Source organism: Panulirus ornatus, chromosome 20, assembly GCF_036320965.1.
Source record: "Panulirus ornatus isolate Po-2019 chromosome 20, ASM3632096v1, whole genome shotgun sequence".
Lineage (NCBI taxonomy): Eukaryota > Metazoa > Arthropoda > Malacostraca > Decapoda > Palinuridae > Panulirus > Panulirus ornatus.
The window spans coordinates 65,895,102-65,910,043 of record NC_092243.1 but is presented as its reverse complement, the minus strand read 5'-3'; the positions used below and the strand labels follow the sequence as shown (position 1 = coordinate 65,910,043).

At 39.7% G+C, this 14,942-nt stretch overlaps 1 protein-coding gene and 1 long non-coding RNA gene across 4 annotated transcripts in view; one reads left to right on the top strand and one right to left on the bottom strand.

Annotated features, from left to right (window-relative positions):
* LOC139756072 (uncharacterized) overlaps positions 1-14,942 on the bottom strand; it is a 50,414-nt gene that overhangs the window by 18,356 nt on the left and 17,116 nt on the right. The window lies entirely within an intron of this gene.
* LOC139756071 (uncharacterized) overlaps positions 1-14,942 on the top strand; it is a 36,481-nt gene that overhangs the window by 18,480 nt on the left and 3,059 nt on the right. For both annotated transcript variants that reach the window (XM_071675084.1, XM_071675085.1), the window contains exons 5-7: positions 2,242-2,334; positions 8,318-8,422; positions 13,801-13,932. In XM_071675084.1, the coding sequence (XP_071531185.1) occupies positions 2,242-2,334; positions 8,318-8,422; positions 13,801-13,932 (330 nt within the window). The remainder of the gene's footprint in view (positions 1-2,241; positions 2,335-8,317; positions 8,423-13,800; positions 13,933-14,942) is intronic.

Below are 14,942 nucleotides of genomic sequence, written 5' to 3'. Positions count from 1 at the left end.
CATTTCAAAACACCCTCTTCTGCTCTCTCAACCACGCTCTTTTTATTTCCACACATCTCTCTTACCCTTACGTTACTTACTCGATCAAACCACCTCACACCACACATTGTCCTCAAACATCTCATTTCCAGCACATCCATCCTCCTGCGCACAACTCTATCCATAGTCCACGCCTCGCAACCATACAACATTGTTGGAACCACTATTCCTTCAAACATACCCATTTCTGCTTTCCGAGACAATGTTCTCGACTTCCACACATTCTTCAAGGCTCCTAGTTAATTTTGGTTAAGGTAAATAGAGAGGAGGTAGTGAAAGCTTTGCGGAAGATGAAAGCCGGCAAGGCAGCAGGTTTGGATGGTATTGCAGTGGAATTTGTTAAAAAAGGGGGTGACTGTATTGTTGACTGGTTGGTAAGGTTATTTAATGTATGTTTGACTCATGGTGAGGTGCCTGAGGATTGGCGGAATGCATGCATAGTGCCATTGTACAAAGGCAAAGGGGATAAGAGTGAGTGCTCAAATTACAGAGGTATAAGTTTGTTGAGTATTCCTGGTAAATTATATGGGAGGGTATTGATTGAGAGGGTGAAGGCATGTACAGAGCATCAGATTGGGGAAGAGCAGTGTGGTTTCAGAAGTGGTAGAGGATGTGTGGATCAGGTGTTTGCTTTGAAGAATGTATGTGAAAAATACTTAGAAAAGCAAATGGATTTGTATGTAGCATTTATGGATCTGGAGAAGGCATATGATAGAGTTGATAGAGATGCTCTGTGGAAGGTATTAAGAATATATGGTGTGGGAGGAAAGTTGTTAGAAGCAGTGAAAAGTTTTTATCGAGGATGTAAGGCATGTGTACGTGTAGGAAGAGAGGAAAGTGATTGGTTCTCAGTGAATGTAGGTTTGCGGCAGGGGTGTGTGATGTCTCCATGGTTGTTTAATTTGTTTATGGATGGGGTTGTTAGGGAGGTGAATGCAAGAGTTTTGGAAAGAGGGGCAAGTATGAAGTCTGTTGGGGATGAGAGAGCTTGGGAAGTGAGTCAGTTGTTGTTCGCTGATGATACAGCGCTGGTGGCTGATTCATGTGAGAAACTGCAGAAGCTGGTGACTGAGTTTGGAAAAGTGTGTGGAAGAAGAAAGTTAAGAGTAAATGTGAATAAGAGCAAGGTTATTAGGTACAGTAGGGTTGAGGGTCAAGTCAATTGGGAGGTGAGTTTGAATGGAGAGAAACTGGAGGAAGTGAAGTGTTTTAGATATCTGGGAGTGGATCTGGCAGCGGATGGAACCATGGAAGCGGAAGTGGATCATAGGGTGGGGGAGGGGGCGAAAATCCTGGGGGCCTAGAAAAATGTGTGGAAGTCGAGAACATTATCTCGGAAAGCAAAAATGGGTATGTTTGAAGGAATAGTGGTTCCAACAATGTTGTATGGTTGCGAGGCGTGGGCTATGGATAGAGTTGTGCGCAGGAGGATGGATGTGCTGGAAATGAGATGTTTGAGGACAATGTGTGGTGTGAGGTGGTTTGATCGAGTGAGTAACGTAAGGGTAAGAGAGATGTGTGGAAATAAAAAGAGCGTGGTTGAGAGAGCAGAAGAGGGTGTTTTGAAGTGGTTTGGGCACATGGAGAGGATGAGTGAGGAAAGATTGACCAAGAGGATATATGTGTCGGAGGTGGAGGGAACAAGGAGAAGAGGGAGACCAAATTGGAGGTGGAAAGATGGAGTGAAAAAGATTTTGTGTGATCGGGGCCTGAACATGCAGGAGGGTGAAAGGAGGGCAAGGAATAGAGTGAATTGGAGCGATGTGGTATACCGGGGTTGACGTGCTGTCAGTGGATTGAAGCAAGGCATGTGAAGCGTCTGGGGTAAACCATGGAAAGCTGTGTAGGTATGTATATTTGCGTGTGTGGACGTATGTATATACATGTGTATGGGGGGGGGTTGGGCCATTTCTTTCGTCTGTTTCCTTGCGCTACCTCGCAAACGCGGGAGACAGCGACAAAGTATAATAAAAAAAAAGTTAGGTTTGCCAGAAAAAACACTTTGTTATAAAGTTACAATATTAAAACATTATTCCATTCCAGTAAAGGACTGTATAGATCAGTTAGATACAATTTTATATTTCATTGTATGAAAATATTTTTTACTGTAACATCCAAATTCACTGTTCTAAAAGTTTTTTCTGTATACTGTGTGTACTATGGTGAGAAATGGTTATGCTTAATCAGACTTTTTTCTTGTAGGAAATTGTATTTGTAAGAGAGCAGCTCGGCAACCAGCAGCAGGATAATGCAGCATTGATGAAGAAAATGCAAGAAATGCAAGAGAAAGATGAGGTTATGATTTTATCCTGAAGTCAGTTATATTTCCATATTTTGCTAAAATACTCTCATGTGACATGTATTTGTTTATTTTACTTGGTAGAATGTGAATGGACCCTTAAGGGAAGCTTTTTTTAAATCTAGTAGTTTTGATAACTTGAAAGTATTAATATACCTCAGTGCCCTGTTTAACAGTGGGAGTATGTTCCTGGAGATCTGTACCTATAGTGATCCATTGGTGTATGAGCATTTAAAACCCATGATATAAAGGGGTTATGTTCCCAAGCAAAAATGTTCCCCATCTGCTTTTTATGTGTGGGCTGTATTTGAAACACCTTAGCTTATCAACAATACACAAAAGTGTCTCTAAATTACGTGAAATACTTCATGTTTCTTGAATAAGTGTGGACAAGAGAATTATGTAATTGAGATTAATGTTTACATGTTGAAAGGGTCGACATGCTGTCAGTGGATTGAACCAGGGCATGTGAAGTGTCTGGGGTAAACCATGGAAAGTTTTGTGGGGCCTGGATGTGGAAAGGGAGGAGTGGGGTTTGCCATTTCATGTGTGGCCGGGTGGCGGGGGGAATGGATGAAGGTAGCAAGTATGAATATAAACATGTGTATATATGTATATGTCTGTGTATGTATATGTAAGTACATGTTGAAATGTATAGGTATGTATATGTGCATGTATGGGCGTATGTGTATGTGGGTGGGTTGGGCCATCCTTTCGCCTGTTTCCTTGTGCTACCTTGCTAACGCGGGAGACAGTGACTAAGAATAATAAATAAAAAAATATAGTTTCAGATGTGCATAGGCTTCAAAGCAAAGCACAAAGTCAACACACTAAGGTTTTTTATCTACAATACATTAAACCAAGTGAAAACTTAACTCTCACAACTACTAAGTGCTCCCTTCCTTTTCCAGCAATCTCCTTTCTCCCCATCTCCCTCTCCAATACTCTCTACTCTCCAACATCCTTCTTCTTTAGCACTCTTTCCTCTGTAACATTGTCTTTCCCCTCCTTAACCCTCTCCCTTTTGGAGTGAGCACCATGTTCCCTGCCATTCAAGCAAAATATCATAGGTACTCAAGAGTCACTACTTCCCAACACTCTCCTTCCTGATGTTAATCTACCAGTTTAATACCATCGTCTCTTCCTTACATTTCTCCCTTTCTAACATCCTACTTATCTCACCAACACTTCCCTCCCTAATAGCCTCATTGCCCCTCCAATGCATCTCCCCTCCCAGACACCCTTAAAAAAGGAAGAATGAAATAAAACCATGCTTCAGTCTCCTTTTCAGGACTTTATTTTCAACCAACACCCTCTTGCTGCAAAATTTGAAATAGCAGTTACTCAACTGCCTTTTTAACATCTATCTACTGTCAGTATCTTTGATACATGTTCCCAACTGGAATTCCTTCAAGGGGGTGGCCATGGCAATAGATTCTCCATAACTAAGGAACTCAGAGCTGCTTCATAGCCATTAGTGACTCAATTTTAACAGGCCACTGGCAGTGTTTGCAGAGGCTCCTACCTAATGTTCCCTACTGACTACTTCTACCTAATGCTCCTGCCTAATGTTCTTACCTACTACATCAACTTAATGCTCTTGCTATAAACCTTCAATATCCATCTTTTAATAGACCATTAAAAAGTTGATCACTTGTTTCTCATTCAAACTTCTGTTTATTTGTCAGTATTATTTCCTCTTGACAGTTTTTAACATTCATAATATAATTGGATCCTTCAGTAATGTAATTCATGCTAACAAAACTTTTTCTTCACAATGTATAAACATCAAACAAGAATACAGAATTTATGTAGAATACATTTTATTTATTTATTTATTTTGCTTTGTCGCTGTCTCCCGCGTTAGCGAGGTAGCGCAAGGAAACAAACGAAAGAATGGCCCAACCCACCCACATACACTTGTATATACATACACATCCACACACGCAAATATACATACCCATACATCTCAATGTATACATATACACACACACACACAGACATATACATATATACACATGTACATGACTCATGTCTGCCTTTATTCATTCCCTTTGCCACCCCTCCACACATGGAATAACAACCCCCTCCCCCCTCATGTGTGCGAGGTAGCGCTAGGAAAAGACAAAGGCCACATTCGTTCACAATTAGTCTCTAGCTGTCATGTAATAATGCACCGAAACCACAGCTCCCTTTCCACATCCAGGCCCCACAGAACTTTCCATGGTTTACCCCAGACGCTTCACATGCCCTGGTTCAATCCATTGACAGCATGTTGACCCCGGTATACCACATCATTCCAATTCACTCTATTCCTTGCACGCCTTTCACCCTCCTGCATGTTCAGGCCCTGATCACTCAAAATCTTTTTCACTCCATCTTTCCACCTCCAGTTTGGTCTCCCACTTCTCGTTCCCTCCACCTCTGACACATATATCCTCTTGGTCAATCTTTCCTCACTCATTCTCTCCATGTGATCAAACCATTTCAATACATCCTCTTCTGCTCTCTGAACCACACTTTGTATTACCACACATCTCTCTTACCCTTTCATTACTTACTTGATCAAACCACCTCACACCACATATTGTCCTCAAACATTTCATTTCTAACACATCCACCCTCCTCCACACAACCGTATCTATAGTCCATTCCTCGCAACCATATAACATTGCTGGAACCACTATTCCTTCAAATATACTCATTTTTGCTCTCCGAGATAACATTCTCGTCTTCCACACATCCTCAACATTCCCAGAACCTTCGCCCTCTCCTCCACCCTGTGATTCATTTCTGCTTTCATGGTTCCATCTGCTGCCAAATCCACTCCCAGATATCTAAAACATTTCACTTCCTCCAGTTTTTCTCCATTCAAACTTACTTCCCAGTTAACTTGTCCCACAACCTTACTGAACCTAATAACCTTGCTCTAATTCACATTTACTCAGTTTTGTTCTTTAACACACTTTACCAAACTCAGTCACCAGCTTCTGCAGTTTCTCACCCGAATCACTCACCAGGGCTGAGAAAGAGAATTGGTCCCAAGACTGATCCTTGTGGCACTTCACTTGTTATGTCTGACCATTCTGAGCCTTGACACAATAATCACAATTCTGTTGTCTGGTAGTTGGCCAATTTCTTATACACCAAGTACAACACCATAAGTGCAGTGTAACCTAATTTTTGCCAGTAACCTTTGATATGGAACGTTATCAAAAGCTTTTTGAAGATCTAGATAGATAACACCAACTACCTTATTTTGATCATACATGTTGATTGTATCAAAAGAAATTAAGCATATTTGTCAGATGAGCAATTCATTGAAAACCATGCTGAGAATCATTTATTGAGTGGTGGTCCTCTGAATGGTTTATGATTCTTTCTCAAAGGATGGTCTTCATATGTTTCCAATTACAGACCCTAAGTTAATAGGACAACAATATTCAGGCGGAGACTTATTACCTTTTTGAATATTGGTGTTACATTGGCAAACTTCCATTCATCAGGAACTTTTCCCTAAGCAAGTGACAAAAATAGTGTCATGTAGATTGGTTATGAAAAAAGTACATGAAGTAATGTACATAACACCTTAAAAAGCTGTAAAATGTTCTGAAAATAGGACATTTTAAGGTAATAGCAAGCAATTATTCTGACAAGTGATTGCTGGAAAGTGGCAATCCTTGTAGCCAGTCCAGTACACATGAGTTATAGTGGACATAACAGCCACCTTTATTTATATTGTAATATTATTTTATAGGCTTTTCTTGCCTACAGCATCCCTTGAATAGAAAATTCCCAGTGAGTCTTGTGCTTCTAGGAAGAATAGGAGCAGGAAGAGCACTAGTTTGAGGTAGACATTTCATGGCATTTTGATGCAGGTCAACATTGTGTTGTTATTTTTAGAGCCTATAGTAACCAGATTCAGAATAACTTCATGAGATCTGAGATTAATTATGTAACTGTATTGTACTGAATGTTTTTAGGGGGCCTGAACATGCAGGAGGGTGAAAGGAGGGCAAGGAATAGAGTGAATTGAGCAATGTGGTATACCGGGGTTGACGTGCTGTCAGTGGATTGAATCAAGGCATGTGAAGCGTCTGGGGTAAACCATGGAAAGCTGTGTAGGTATGTATATTTGCGTGTGTGGACGTATTTATATACATGTGTATGGGGGTGGGTTGGGCCATTTCTATCGTCTGTTTCCTTGCGCTACCTCGCAAACGCGGGAGACAGCGACAAAAAAAAAAAAAAAAAATAGTTTGTTGAGTATTCCTGGTAAATTATATGGGAGGGTATTGATTGAGAGGGTGAAGGCATGTACAGAGCATCAGATTGGGGAAGAGCAGTATGGTTTCAGAAGTGGTAGAGGATGTGTGGATCAGGTGTTTGCTTTGAAGAATGTATGTGAGAAATACTTAGAAAAGCAAATGGATTTGTATGTAGCATTTATGGATCTGGAGAAGGCATATGATACAGTTGATAGAGATGCTCTGTGGAAGGTATTAAGAATATATGGTGTGGGAGGCAAGTTGTTAGAAGCAGTGAAAAGTTTTTATCGAGGATGTAAGGCATGTGTACGTGTAGGAAGAGAGGAAAGTGATTGGTTCTCAGTGAATGTAGGTTTGCGGCAGGGGTGTGTGATGTCTCCATGGTTGTTTAATTTGTTTATGGATGGGGTTGTTAGGGAGGTGAATGCAAGAGTTTTGGAAAGAGGGGCAAGTATGAAGTCTGTTGGGGATGAGAGAGCTTGGGAAGTGAGTCAGTTGTTGTTCGCTGATGATACAGCGCTGGTGGCTGATTCATGTGAGGAACTGCAGAAGCTGGTGACTGAGTTTGGTAAAGTGTGTGAAAGAAGAAAGTTAAGAGTAAATGTGAATAAGAGCAAGGTTATTAGGTACAGTAGGGTTGAGGGTCAAGTCAATTGGGAGGTGAGTTTGAATGGAGAAAAACTGGAGGGAGTGAAGTGTTTTAGATATCTGGGAGTGGATCTGGCAGCGGATGGAACCATGGAAGCGGAAGTGGATCATAGGGTGGGGGAGGGGGCGAAAATTCTGGGAGCCTTGAAGAATGTGTGGAAGTCGAGAACATTATCTCGGAAAGCAAAAATGGGTATGTTTGAAGGAATAGTGGTTCCAACAATGTTGTATGGTTGCGAGGCGTGGGCTATGGATAGAGTGGTGCGCAGGAGGATGGATGTGCTGGAAATGAGATGTTTGAGGACAATGTGTGGTGTGAGGTGGTTTGATCGAGTAAGTAATGTAAGGGTAAGAGAGATGTGTGGAAATAAAAAGAGCGTGGTTGAGAGAGCAGAAGAGGGTGTTTTGAAATGGTTTGGGCACATGGAGAGAATGAGTGAGGAAAGAATGACCAAGAGGATATATGTGTCAGAGGTGGAGGGAACGAGGAGAAGAGGGAGACCAAATTGGAGGTGGAAAGATGGAGTGAAGAAGATTTCGTGTGATCGGGGCCTGAACATGCAGGAGGGTGAAAGGAGGGCAAGGAATAGAGTGAATTGGAGCGATGTGGTATAACGGGGTTGACGTGCTGTCAGTGGATTGAATCAGGGCATGTGAAGCGTCTGGGGTAAACCATGGAAAGCTGTGTAGGTATGTATATTTGCGTGTGTGGACGTATGTATATACATGTGTATGGGTTGGGCCATTTCTTTCGTCTGTTTCCTTGCGCTACCTCGCAAACGCGGGAGACCGGCAAAAAAAAAAAAAAAAAATCTATTTGTGTGCAAATTGGGTTGATTAATCATCCTCCAGGAATGTAACCCTCATGTAATCCTATGGTAAAATATGATTCCCTATCTTGTGTCTTTCTAATGAGTTGTGATCTCCAGGAATGTATCCCCAACATTAACTGAGACCAGTTGCAGATGCAACTAGATATTTCAGATAATCTAGATTATTGAGAATTTATTGTTTCATATCTTGCACTTTGAAAATCTAATCACAGTTTTGATTTAATGTACAGAGACACCTTCAGAACATTGCAGGAAGGACTCGAAATCGAAATTTAGCTCACTCTGCACTTCAGAAATGGAGAAGAAGAGTGCTTGACAAGAGCCGTAATCATACAGTAAGTTGAAAGTGTTTATAATTCTTTTCACTGTTTCCAACCCTTCATAGGTAGCTGTCTCCTAGGCAAGAAGAGTTGACTCATATGAGGATATTCAGCATGACATAGTGACTAGTCTTTGTCTGCACATACATTAATGCCTAGATGTAGGATTTAGTTTATGTTTGAAATGATCCTTACCCTATACAGTAAATTGTAAGACAGCATTAAAGTAGGTTGTAGTTGGTAGGCAGCCACTGACCTGGGAAGTATATTACTAGTACTATGTGTCTGGCTGCTGGGAGGGATAGTGATGACAAATTAATGATCCATCATTTCAGTGGTTGTTTAGTTGCACTCATCTGACATTGGTAACTGTCATTTCTTCATGCCACACCCACACTTGGGTTGCTGGCATTTTACAAACATGATCTCTTCTTGTCACACAGAACACTTAACTCCTACAGCTTGTTCTTTTAATCTTTAGATTTTCCTGTGGTGAGTGCTGTGGTTAGCCCAGCTTTTTGGCAAAATGGTAGGAACAGTAGATAGAAGTAGTAGATAGGAACATTGGGAAGAAACATTTGGAAGAAGTAGCAAGTGGGAACATTAGGTGGGAGCATGAGACACGTTAAGCAGGAGTCTCAGAAAACTCTTTGCTAGACTTGCCCTCTGCCAGTGGCTTGAGGCATTGAAGGCTACAAAGTGGCACGGGAGTTCACCAGTAATGGAAACTTTTTTTTTTTTTTTTTGCCTAGGCCACCCCATTGTGGGAGATCTCAAAGGAAATGGGCCTCCGAGATATAGATAGATAGTATGTTAGTTAAAACAGCAATATAATTGTATATTATTTTATTTATCATACTTTGCCGCTGTCTCCCACGTTAGCGAGGTAGCACAAGGAAACAGACGTAAGAATGGCCCAACCCACCCACATATATATATATATATATACATACACGTCCACACACGCACATATACATGCCAATACATCTCAACATATACATATATATATACACACACAGACATATACATATATACACATGTACATAATTCATACTGTCTACCCTTATTCATTCCTGTCGCCACCCCGCCACACATGAAATGACAACCCCTGCATGTGCGCGAGGTAGCACTAGGAAAAGACAACAAAGGACACATTCGTACCCACTCAGTCTCTAGCTGTCATGTATAATGCACCGAAACCACAGCTCCCTTTCCACATCCAGGCCCCACAAAACTTTCCATGGTTTACCCCAGACACTTCACATGCCCTAGTTCAATCCAGCGACAGCATGTCGACCCCGATATATCACATCGTTCCAATTCACTCTATTCCTTGCACGCCTTGCACCCTCCTGCATGTTCAGGCCCCAATCACTCAGAATCTTTTTCACTCCATCTTTCCACCACCAATTTGGTCTCCCACTTCTCCTCGTTCCCTCCACCTCTGACACATATATCCTTTGTCAATCTTTCCTCACTCATTCTCTCCATGTGACCATACCATTTCAAAACACCCTCTTCTGCTCTCTCAACCACACTCTTTTTATTACCACACATCTTTCTTACCCATTCATTACTTACTCGATCAAACCACCTCACAGGACATATTGTCCTCAAACATCTCATTTCCAGCACATCCACCCTCCTGCGCACAACTCTATCTATAGCCCATGCCTCGCAACCATATAACATTGCTGGAACCACTATTCCTTCAAACATACCCATTTTTGCTTTCCAAGATAACGTTCTTGACTTCCACACATTTTTCAACACTCCCAGAACTTTTGCCCCCTCCCCCACCCTATGATTCACTTCCACTTCCATGGTTCCATCCATTGTCAAATCCTCTCCCAGATATCTAAAACACTTCACTTCCTCCAGTTTTCCTCCATTCAAACTTACCTCCCAGTTGACTTGTCCCTCAACCCTACTGTACCTAATAACCTTGCTCTTATTCAAATTTACTCTCAGCAATATAATTGTATTGGTAGTTATTTCAGTTCAGATAAATCTAGCCATACAAAAAGTTTAACCCTCTTGAAACACTTTTAAAACAGTTGATTAACTTTGTGTAATTATAAGCATACCCTTAAGAGGAAAGTAGATGGCACTTGAGCATCAGCTTTTAGCAGTAACCACACTTTTTTTATGTTCGCTCAGATGGCACAGACAGCCGAGGCCCTAATCAAAGCCTTCCCATTAACGTGGGAAATGGTGATCAAGTATGATAAAAAACAAAAGGTCTGTAGGGCCTGGATGTGGATAGGGAGCTGTTTTCAGTGCTTTACTCTTGATAGCTAGAGGCTGAGTATGAATGAATGTGACCTTTTTTGTCTGTTTTTTTGGTGCTACCTCGGTGATGCACGGGGTAGTGATGCTGTTTCCTGTGGGGCGGGGTGGTACCAGGAATGAATGAAGGCAAGGAAGTATGAATATGTACATGTGTGTATATATATATATATATGTATATGTTGATCTGTAAATGTATATGTACCCTAGCCTGAGCTAGGTACCCATTTTATCAACCAACCCTTAGGGGTGGATGAACAGCTGGGTTGACAGCCACAACCAGGATTTGAACCTATGCACTCGACCCTGGGCGGCCCTTGAATGTGTCACGGTCAGGAATGCTGACTGCTACACCATAGGAGTCCACTTTATGTTTACTTTGTAAATGACAGGTTATTCTTAATCCAATTTATTTATCTTTAACATGGGAGGAGGGTTAGTTTTTATATATTGTACCTTGTGGATGTTGTACTTCTTGAAATTTTAGTTTTTAGGGGAAAACTATTTTTTTTAGAACCAAAAAATGTATCATATGATTATCTCATGAAAATGTCATGTTGCATTCAGTAAAATTATTCAAAGAAAATGTATTTTTATGTTAATGATATAACAAAACAGTCTCGGTTTTTCAAGATGTCATAAGAAGAGGTTGGGCATTCTTCAAACATATTTTGGTAAATGTATTGTTTTTAAGTGTTTCAACATGGTGTAATGCTTACCTTCATCTCCATTATATTTTATGGCTCAATTTGAATTTTGTTTAGAGTACATTTTGTTAAAACATCAATGCCTTGTAACATAATTACAGTTTTGTGATAGAACTTAAGCACGTTATGATTCCTCATATTGTACACTTGATCCTACATGTTAAATACTTTTCCTCCTAACAGGATTTGTCAAGTGAGCAAGGGAAATGAGAAAGCCCCACTCCCTTTGGGATAATACCTACGAAAAAACTTAAAGATATATTTTGTGGTTTATTCACCATCTCCCTCTGAAGGCAAGAATACTTTGTGTAACTCAGTTCACCATTGTCCCCTGTGGTGACTTGTCATGAATTCCCATCCATATGCATTTGCTCATTTCCCAGTCAACTTTCATCCAAATGTGACATTTTTGGGCTGTTTTTATGGTATTTTCATTCTGTGACAATTGCTAGACTATTTTCTTATATTTTTAGGGCTCATGCTTCATTTTCTTATGTAGGGAACATTGGATTGAGTTTTCCTCTTTGTTTGCTGTGTAGATTCCATTTCTATCCATGTTTTCTATGACCATTTTTTCTTTATTTTAGCATGATGTACTTTACTTTTGTACATTTTTTTAAGGTTTACCTGTTTGTGGATGCATTGTCTTAAAAGACATCTAACTTTGTTTTATGTCTTGTGTTAATGCCATGTATGCTTTTTTATCTACTCTATTTTTGTTGACATTAATATATAAAGATAAGATTAGCTGGTCCTTTGATAGGATATGAAAGATTTTTGTGAATCATTGTTAAACCTTGAAATAGGCATATATAATATGTTAAACAGCTAACGTAACCAAGATCAGATTTTTATTTTGTAATTGAAATACAAAGAAACTTGGAGCATTCTAACATCCTAGGTCATATTTTGGAAACAAGTCTGATGGTTAGTTTAGATTTAAGAAACAAGCTGAATGCCCTAATTGAGCTATGTTTAACCTTAGTTAGGTTGTGGTTTCCTGGGTTAAATATTGTATGTTGGAACCTGGAAGAACAACCTGGACTAGGTTAGGTTCAGATGACATTGAAATACTGACTTCTTAGCAAATTGATTTGGTGATGTAATTTATGTAGTATCTGGTTTTCATCCAAACAAAAAGTAGTATATCAACAAAAATGGCAGGGCTTAGACGGCGAGCAGGCCTCATTATTTTCCCGGTTAGAAAAATGATTAATGTGAGGATATGATTATAAGTGCTTATATTGTTTATAAGAGAGACATATTTATACCAAACTTTCACTGTATAACAATTTAAAATTCTTTATTTTCATTTGCTCTTTCCCACATTAGAGGTAGTGCCAGGAATAGATTAAATTTTTCTGTCCTACTCCCCTACAAGTTTTCTTATTTTGCATTTTTCATGTCTTTTCCACATGGATCTACCTCAAGTGCTGTCTTGCATTTTTTTTTTAGTCTTATGTCTTTTAACTTGTCCTCTAGGTGGTATATTCTAAGGAAAAGCATGTATATAGTATCCTGAAAGAACTGGCATTGCCAGTTTGCATTAATTTCTTATGTTTTTCTTTCCCTCATTATCTCCCTTCTCGCAGTGTTTATGTAATCTTAAATATTGGCCTTGCCTTTCAATATACCAACCTGTTTTCATTATTCTATGGGTTGTAGATAATTTGTAAAAATTGGTTGTGGGTGGTTTGCAAAAATTATAATGTGGAATTAAGAAAAAAAGCAAATATGGCAACTTTTGTTAGACTGTATTTCATTATTTCAGATTCTTGCGTATGTTACATTTAATCTTCCATAATTTTCAGCACTTCAGAACCTTTTAAGGGGTGTTTCTGAATATTCCTCTCTCCCACTACCTGTAAAATATGCTTGTTGTATAGTTGTATACCATCTATATCTTCTGCAAAAGATGAGAGCTGGTTTGCATGTGTGTGTTTGAAATGCACCAAAACAAGAGCCCCTATCCACAGCCAATTAGTTAATATTTCAACTTCCATCAGAGATACAAAACACTCTTTTAAGGTTATAACATTTAGATGTCAATCTTTGGCACCATGTCTCAAAAACTAAATTTCAGGAATCTTCAAATTGCTTGGTGCCAAGTATTATGGATTTTTGGGTAAAATTATGCCTTGAAGTTTGCCTATCCACTTCAGCCTTTTCCATTGCACAATCCTGTGAGAATTTTCATGCTGGCAGGACACTGCCTTGGAGGAAAAAGGTTTTTCAACTTTCAAAACCTATGCTTCTTTCCTCTGTGGTCTATTGTGTTAGAGAAAAGGTTTTTCATTTCTCAAAACCTAAATTTTTCTTTTATGTGGTCTATCTTGTGACAAAAAAGGTTTTTAAGCTTATAAAATATAACTTTTTATTATACTTGACTGTTTACAGTTTCAGATACAGGTGCTTGAGGAGGAGAACCGACATCTACGTGCAGAACTGCTGCTTTGTCAGGAGGCAGCCAAGCAAGCTTTCCTTCGTAGTGCAAATGCCTTAAACTCTGAAGCCATTACAATGTTCCAGGTAAGGATGCAATATCACCTTGAGGCACATAGGATTTTCATAGATTCACTTTTATGATTATTAAGGTCAAGTGAAGTTACTGACTTTTGATAGTCCAAAATATTATTTCTTTCTGGGGTTGGATTGTTCCATAAGCCCCAAGAGGATCTTTATAACCACCTGTTTGATGCTAATGGCTTGCTGGCTTAGCATGGATCTGCCCATTGACCATTCAGCAACATGTACCCCACAATGATATTATTGTCCCACTGGGTGTCAAATTGTTACCGACTTACCTCATAATTCTCAGATGCCTGATGTATGGGTGACATATTGCAGCCTTCTTACCCTACCATGAATCTGTATCTTATTTGGATTAAGTTAGAACGTGGTATACCTATATAGTTTACTTATTTTTATGACAAATTTCATTACATATTTGTTGCTATTTTTTTCTTTACCCGTTTCGTACTTTTCTTTCTTGCTTTTATACTGAGTTATTTATAATTCTGTGGAGGCTTTCTGTGTATGGGTCCCTTACAAGGGTAATTCATAGAGATAGGGGGTTGGGAGTCCTATGAATAAGGGTAACTGATGTGTGATGCAGGGGTAAGCTTTTTAATTCTACATTGGAGTTGGTGGTTAATTATAGAGTGATTTAGTCAGAGGGGTCTAGTGCTATTGCACAGACTTGAGGGGCGAACATGTTGAGGTGGGACTGTATCGGGAGGATCTTTGTTTCAGTGTGACGATGTTGAGTGTTTGTTGTGAGTGCACTATTTTGTATGATTTGCAGCTTTGTTATGTTAGCTTTTGAGAGGGTGCAAGACTAGGCAGGTGAAGCATAGTTTAAAGTGGAGTGGATGAATTATTTGTTTAGGATGTTGAGGGATTCATTTTCTTATCCAAACCTGGTGCCAATTAGTATTCTGAGGATATTCAGTTTGTGTGTTTCTTTTGTGCTGGTGTTATTGTTATGTGTGTGTGTGTGTGTGTGTGTGTTGTATATGGAAAGAAAGGTGTTACTAGAC